At 35.8% G+C, this 8774-nt stretch overlaps 1 protein-coding gene across 1 annotated transcript; it reads left to right on the plus strand.

Annotated features, from left to right (window-relative positions):
* Window positions 1-6254: 6254 nt before the first annotated feature.
* LOC131395679 (olfactory receptor 9G19-like) lies at window positions 6255-7202 on the plus strand. The gene has a single exon (XM_058527521.1). The coding sequence runs from the start codon at window positions 6267-6269 to the stop codon at window positions 7200-7202; it is 936 nt and encodes a 311-aa protein (XP_058383504.1). The 5' UTR covers window positions 6255-6266.
* Window positions 7203-8774: the final 1572 nt, after the last annotated feature.

Below are 8774 nucleotides of genomic sequence, written 5' to 3' on the forward strand. Positions count from 1 at the left end.
CTGAGCTGCAATAAGACAGAAGATGGAACATGGCATTTGGTCAGATGAATACATGACAGAGCTATGAACATCTTTTTACTGACGTAGACATGTACAAATTCTAACAGAAGAGTGCAAAGTGAAAAACACAGTAAAAAGTGTATTGGCCTTGATGTCAAATCAAAAGACTGTGTCTGAGTTCTAGGTGTGCTGTCTACTAACTAAGGACCTTGAAATAAGTGACATAATATCCATTAACTAAGATTAAGTCTGGTATTAACTATTTATTGAATAGTTACAGGAGCTTATTCCTATGATGTATTTCTCTTCCTTATTTATGGTAAATAAATTAATTGTTAAATAAGGAAACTAGAAGTCTGGGCTGTGAAGATCGCTTCTTATTGTGTATTCATTTGCATAACATATTGTAATAATTACCACAAACATATATTATTTTTCAATATAAAATCATAAAACACACCAATAAACAGTATAACCATTCCCAAATGCAGATGGCAGATTGCTTTTTATCATGATGTAAAAGGGAGTAAATAAAATTCCACAAGCCTTTTCAATTTTTTAACTTAAAATTATGTATATTTAAGGTGTACAACATGATATTTTGATATACATATGCATAGTGATTATTTCATCCAACTAATTAATATACACATCTCCTCCCATAATTATCATTTTTCTTTGTCTAAGTGCACCTGAGATCTACACTCTTAGCGAATTTCCAGTATAAAATATAGTATTATTAACTATAATCACCATGCTGTACATTAGATTTCATTCATCTTACATAGCTGAAACTTTGTACCCTTTAACCGATATTTCCCTGTTACCCCAGCCCCTGCCCCTGGTAACCATTGTTCTACTCTCTGCTTTCATGAATTTGACTTTTCTAGATTCTACATATAACTGACATTATGCAGTATTTGTCTTTCTGTATCTGGCTTATTTAACACTTGGCATAATGTCCTCTAGGTGTAACCATGTTTTCCCAAATGGCAGGATCTTCTTCATTTTTAAAGCTGAATAATATTCCATTGTATAAATAAATAAATACGTAATACATACATACATAAATACATAAATAAATACCACAACTTATCCTTTCATCTATTGATGGACACCTTAGGTTGTTTCCATATTTTGGTTATTGTGAATAATGCTGCAACGAACATGGGAGCATAGACATCTCTTACACGTACTGATTTCATTTCCTTTGCATATATGCCCAGAAGTGGGATTGTTAGATCCCATGGTAGTTCTATTTTTAATTTTTTGAGGAACTTCAATACTGTCTTCTCAAATGTCTGTGCCAATTTACATTCCCATGAACAGTGTACAAGGATTTCCTTTTCTCCACATCCTCCCCAACAGTTATCTTTTGACTTTTGGATAACAGCCACTCTTACAGACGCGAGGATATATTTCACTGTGGTTTCGATTTGCATTTTTCTGATGATTAGTAGTGTTGAGCATCTTTTCATATACATGCTGCCCGTTTGTATGTCTTCTTTGGAAAAAGGTCTATTTAGGTCCTTTGCACATTTTTAAATCAGGTTATTTGTTATTTTGCTATTCAGTTGTTTCAGTTCTTTATATATTTTGGCTATTACTCCTTATCAGATGGATAGTTTGCAAATATTTTCTACCATTCTGTAGGTTGCCTTTCCGTTTTGTTGATTGTTTCTTTTGCTGTGTAGGAACTTTTTAGTTTAATGTAATTATACTTGATTGTTTTTGCTTTAGTTTCCTGTGCTTTTGGTGCCAGATCCAAAACATCATAGCCAAGACCAATGTCAAGATGCTTTTCTCCTATGTTTCTTCTAGGAGATTTATGGTTTCAGGTCTTATATTTAAGTATTTAATTCATTTTGAGTTGTTTTTTGTGTATGCTTTAAATTAAGGGTCTATTTTAACTCTTTTGATTAATTCCACCTGACTTTTCATTGCAACTCTGTCATTTTATCTCAAACCATAGCACTCTAATATCATACTATTTAAACTCATTATTTCAAGAAATTTTCAGCAAATATATGTATATAGATATACATACATATATATACACACATACACACGAACTTTACATCTATAAGAAAATATATAAAATGTATTTGCGTAGATTATATCAATCAAATATCTCTCAGAGGAAAGAGCCAGTTAAATTGAAAAAAAGTTAAGTAGAAAAGAGAACAAAGAAGAAGAAAAGGAGAACAAGTATCACTACTTCCCTGCGTGCTCAAAACTATTTCCTTCCCCTTACTTGCTTCATCAGAAAGTATCAGGAAGTGCTGACTCTCTTTTCAAAAAACTCTCCTGTACTTCTCTATCACAAATTTCTAAAATCCCACTAGAATATAATAGTTTTTAAAAAATTTTTTTAATGGAAGGCTCTTTGGGAAGAGTCATGAGTTAATGAGTTACTAAAATGTTCAGTATTATGATAGTCATTAGAGCTTTCTTATCTTCTTTGCTATTCTTCTTTCCTTCTTTCTTTCATTTTTGTTTTTTTATGTGGAGGTATCATGGCACCCTAGAATCTATCAGGAGGACCAGGTTCTTGACAAGGTTGTGCTTCGGACTAACTCCTTGACCTTGAGAAGATCAATTCCTCACTCTACTTACTAGTTCATTCACCTGACAAAGAACGGGCTCACCCAGATCATCTCTAAGGTAGTCTTCACTTTTAACATTTCTGTGACTAAAAAATATACATGTGTGAGTTTGGAGCCTGAGCAATCAGTAGGTAACTCTTCAGAGAAACACTTACAGCAAAATGCTAACTTAAATGGTTCTTAGCCGTGTAAGACTGACTTAGGTATGGCGATCTGGTTTCTAACATTCTGGGAATCCAGTTCCACTGCAACTTCTCTTGCCATCATCCCTAGCTTACCAGTGGTAGCATCTGCCTAGCTTTATGAGGATGCTGATGACTAAGCAGTGCATTTCTTAATATCTTAGTGCAACGAATGTCCTTGGAGCCCTTGGATGAGTAAGGCGGGCAGTGAGGAGGATGTTTGTTATTAGGCAGTGGCAGAGCAGATTATACACAATGGATCATTTACAATACCCTAATCTTCCTTCAGACTTCTTCTGTAGTACACCAAGTTGGTCTGGCATTTTGACCTCAATGACTGTAGATTAGCTTCTTTGAGTTCAAGATTCAGTTAACCAGCCTTATGAATTATTAATATCCTTCTAGGCATTCAAGCTGTCACATTAAGTCCCAAATCCATGGTAAATGTGCCTGGGGTGTAAATTTATAATAAATTATCCATGTGAAACAATATTTTAGTGTCCTTTATCTCATGTTCTTAGAATTCATTCCTGTAGATGTTCCCCACTCTCTTATCAGTAGAGACAGGTGAGTTCCTGTAAATCTCACATCAGGTTTCCTATGTCAATCTCACATCAGGTTTCCTATGTCACTATTTGGGCTATATTGATTTTTAAGTTTCACCATAAGCCCACAAGCAATATGGGGTGATGGGGCTGGGTGTTAAGGAGAATTATATCTGTATGCATGCAATTGCCTCAGGTAATAGGCAATAAAAGGCTATCGTCCAGGGGATGTCCTTATTCCCTTAGATGAGAGGAAGGAACTTTTTCAAAAGAGACTTAGGAGGATTTGAGATTCAAAATTCTCAGACTTTCCCTTCTCTGCCCAAATGCTCCTATCCTATATCTCAGAACCTCAGTCCTTCCCAGCTAGCACTCTTAAAGTTCCATGAAATACCTACCAAAGTTAACCATTTATTGGGGGAGGCAACTCTACAATGATAACAATCATGCCATGACAGTGGTCCTCAGCTATAGCTCATCAAGGACCACAGGAGATAAAGACTCCTTCATAGCTGTAATTTAAACTTCCTGGCTGCCTGTTTGTTTTTTCAGTAGGAGAGTCACAGGTTGAAACTTCAGCAGAAGCCAACTCACCACATGATATTTATAAGCTCTATTTGCATGCCTCTGTGCCACAAAAAGCTGATCTCTCAATGTCTTCTCTGCACTCGTCCTTCATTCCATGATGACATTGGTGATCAGTTAAGCAAGCTGAATGCCACTACATGTCATAGATCATCAATGTCCCATTTCCCACCACCATAAGTTTATATGTCTAATCTTCAAACATGTGAGCAATCCAATTCCATTTGAATGTTTGTTTTCTGGGACTAGTGCTAGGACAAATAACATATATAAACCTAGCAGGTAGCAGTCGGTTAACTAAACTAGTTAATTCCAGATGGGATTAATAAAGGGATTATTACAAAGAAATGTGTGTGGTGTATGGGATTCCCCAAAAATGGTGTAATAGTTCTAGAACTAGTAACTTCTGAGAGGTGTTCCTTCTCTATCCCTGAAGGAGCAAGAAGAGAGAGAGGTTATCAGCGCTGGAAGGAGAGCTTTGAAAGAGGGTCACCTGGAAGGAGCTATGGTCTAGGTCTGGGGATGCAGCCAGCTGTGGCATGTCTGCAAGCAAGGAGCCTGGGGAAAAACACTCTGATATCACCCTCTTCCCTGCTACTGACAACCATTGGCTAAACCCATTAAGTAGATGGAGAGCAAAGGAGTCCCCTGATGCAATTAACACAGCTAGAATCCTGGAGCAAACAGGAGTTTAAAAGGGTGGGGAATGGATTTGGATGGACGAAAGAAAGGTCTTCAATTTATAACAAAAAGATCAGTATCATTGAACTTATGTGCTTTAATACACAGATGTCTGCATATGAATGTCTACAGTATGTAGAATATATGTGCACACTTATGTTTACTGTAGCTTCTACACAACTCAAGAGATAATAAGAATGCAAATTCTTACTGAATACATTTTCACCAGAGGTTTGTAACCTTAGAAAAAATTTCCCTATCTTATTAAATCATACTCAATTTGTCAACACATATTTTGTTTAATTGCTATGTAAGTTATTTCCCAAGCTAGGAAATCTTGAGGGTTGCAGGTATCTACCACCCTGGGGATGCAGAAACCAAATAAACAATTCTGGGACAGGCATATTTGAATGTGTTGAAGAGACAATCTTGGTCAGAATTTTAGGTGAGTTGTCTAATTCACATGTTAAGGGCTTTATATTCATACTCTAAGACATATATTTTTGCCAAATTGTTCTCATTAAGGTTAAATTCCTTAATAATAAAACAAATAAAACCAATAAAAATTTTAAATAAAGTGTAAGTTTCTAGTACTACATTATTTATGTACTATGTATGTGCGTATGTATATTACTTACATTTAAATTGGCTCTTTAGATTATTGTTATATATTATATTTTTACTGTATAATATGTATAAAATACAGTTAATCTTATACACTTTATAATCCCATCATTGCATACTATCTTCTATACACATTTTTTCCCAAACATCTGTATGTATCCTCTTTCTTTCCTTATAATGTCCTGGGTATGTTCTTAAGCCTATAGATACTATAATGAGATATGGAGTTATAGTAGCTGTAGGATGTTGCAATAGATGGAAGCACTGATAGAAAAATATTTCATTCTTTAAAAAATAGGTGAGTCCAGTGTTTCAGACATAAACAAATAACACTTGAAACTAAGAAGCCACACATTTAGCAAAAGAGCAAGTTGATATTATGAAGACCAAAGTACAAGAAAATAGAAACTGTAAGTGCATCTTTCCTTTAGTGAAACAGCCGTTCGTAAAGAAAAAAATAACCGACTTTGGAAATCTGGAATTTAACGTTATTAAAGTCATTTAAAAGGAAGCCTAGACTGAGGTAGGTGGCTCTTACACCTTGACAGCCTATGTAAGCAAACCAATGCATAAGACAGAGTCAATGCAGTTGAATCTGAGAAAATGAAACTTGAGAACAAGCAGTCACAAACAGCCAACTGGGTTTCCCTAAAAAAGGTAACCACATAAGCTATAGCCAATCAATTAACTTCCTTGCTTTGCTTCCACTTCTCTGTAAAGACCTCTCCCCTAGCTACTGTAGGTGGAGAACTCCTAACCACATTCGGTTTGGTGCTGTCAGATTCAAATCAATGTATGCTCATATAAACTCTTGAGAATTTATATGTACCTAAATTTATCTAACAACACATAATTGTAAATTCTGAGGAGTTCGTTGGAAAATGAGAACTCTTTCTAAAATAAGCACTTATATTGCTGGATCTTAGACTTCAAGGTATACCAGTGATGCAATGTTACTTATGTAGCATATTTTCTATTTATTCAGCACAATGATTCAAACTGAACTCTCATTTCGCTTCTCCTAGGTGAGATTCCCTAAAGCCATGGAAAGAAGCAATCACACAGCAACAGAGTTCATCCTGCTGGGCTTCACGACAGACCCCGTGCTGCAGCTGGTCCTGTTCATGGTGTTCCTTGGTGTGTCTTCTGTGACTGTAGTAGGAAATACCACCCTCATAATATTGATCTGTAATGACTCCCGGCTGCACACACCCATGTACTTTTTCATTGGGAACCTGTCTTTTCTGGATCTCTGGTATTCCTCTGTCTACACCCCAAAGATCCTAGTCACCTGCATCTCTGAAGACAAAAGCATCTTCTTTGCTGGCTGTGTAGCTCAGTTCTTCTTCTCTGCTGGGCTGGGGTATAGTGAGTGTTACCTGTTGGCTGCCATGGCTTATGACCGATATGTGGCCATTACCAACCCCCTGCTTTATGCTCTGGTCATGTCAAGGAGATTGTGCATCTGTTTGGTTATATATTCCTATACTGGTGGTTTTGTCAATGCAATAATACTTACCAGCAACACATTCACATTGAATTTTTGTGGTGACAATGTCATTGATGACTTTTTCTGTGATGTCCCACCCCTGGTGAAGTTGGCATGTGATGTGAAAGAGAGCTACCAGGCTGCACTGTACTATCTCCTGACCTCCAATGTCATTACCCCCACTGCGCTCATACTGGCCTCCTACCTCTTCTTCATTGCCGCCATCTTGAGGATCTGCTCCACCCAGGGCCGCCTCAAAGCCTTCTCCACATGCTCTTCCCATTTGATCTCTGTCACCTTGTACTATGGCTCCATTCTCTACATCTACTCTCATCCAGGTTCCAACTATTCCCTTGAGAGGGACAAAATGGTTTCTACATTTTATACTGTGCTGTTTCCCATGTTCAACCCCATGATCTACAGTCTGAAGAATAAAGATGTGAAAGGGGCTCTGAAAAAACTTTCCAGGTTAACACAATCTGAAGTCTAAATTGACATAAATTACTCAAACGAGTACTTGGTGAAAATGGACTGCTTCCGTGGAAGGTTGGGGAACTGGATTAAAAAATGCTTTTTTTTCTCTTCACAGAAATCCAGTGACAGAGATATTATTTCTTGTATTAGTTTGTTTTGTTTTAGTGATTGAACTATATATGGTAGCGTATAGATTCAATTTAATATTAATATAGTTTTTTAGAAAGCAACCATCAGGGTTTAGCACAAAATAGAAGTGTATATATTACTTCTGGGATCCCAAAGGATTACATTTTACTTAACTATCTACCCTGAGATTGATTCATTTTTTTCCCCTACATAATGAGCGTTACAAGAATGTGAAGAAAATGTTATATGGATTCTTGAGGTTTGTGCAATACACCCCAATCCTTCTTGTCCCATACCTACAGAACTTCTGTAGTAATGGAAGAATAAGAAATGGTAAGAATTTTGTGATGAAAAGAGAGACGGCAGTGATGGGTTAAATAATAAATGCAGATGAAAAGAAAGATCACAAATGTCAGAGTTAATACAAATGGTGAAGTGGCTACAACTATTTGTTTTAAAATTTAAATATGTGCATTTCATAAATGCGCTGATTACAACAATAGCTATAATCTTTCAATAACAAACTTCTAGCTTCTTAGGCTCAGACTAATCATTTGTCAATTGTAACCAATAATCCTTAATTTGTAGCATTGTTATAAAGAGTATTGAAAAAAATATTAACTAAACCTGCCACAAACTGAATATTAGCTGTAAGTTTCTTCGTACTTAAAATCTACTCATGGGGAAAAAATAAACAAGCACTGAGTCTAGAATATAGTGGGTTTTTGCTTGCTGATTTGTTTGTTCTAGTTTGATCCCCTTGATGTTACTTTGTTTCATAGGGAATATGGCGCAGCATGGAATGAGAGACAGGATGACAGAGTACTCATTCTCTGTGGAAGAGATCACACTTTTATAGTGATATACAATCCTAAAGTTTTGTGTGTGTGTGTGTGTGTGTGTGTGTGTGTGTGTGTGTGTTGGTAATCTAAACAACTCTTAAAGATTTGCCTAATATTAAATTGATACAGAATGCAAAAAGTTTACAAAGATTTTTTTCTATATACTCAAATAGAGCATTATAAAGGAATTTGGAGGGAATGCTTTATGAAGAAATAAGTATTTGGAAAATCTTGAGCAAATTTCCACCACTTTAACCATTCCAAAGGTTTTTCCCCACACAATAAAGTTTGCTTGCCAAACTTCAAAGTCAAACTATACCCACAAAAATCATCTGATTCTTCTTTTCTCTTTCCAAATCCCCCAATGATCATAAGAAGATAAATTTTAAAAAATGTACTACTGCAAAGTATCAATATTATGTGACATCCAACAACCCAATATTATAGGTTTAAAATATTGTAATTACAACAAAATAAAAATAAACAAGAGTGGTTTAATGTTTCATTGTTTTAAGTACAGTTTGTTGAATTTACTTGAAATATTGTAACGTTTTCAAATATGTGTACAACCAAACATTTGGAAAATACTTTTAGAGCATTCTGCAAAAAGATGACCT

This window comes from Diceros bicornis, chromosome 31 (assembly GCF_020826845.1).
Source record: "Diceros bicornis minor isolate mBicDic1 chromosome 31, mDicBic1.mat.cur, whole genome shotgun sequence".
Lineage (NCBI taxonomy): Eukaryota > Metazoa > Chordata > Mammalia > Perissodactyla > Rhinocerotidae > Diceros > Diceros bicornis.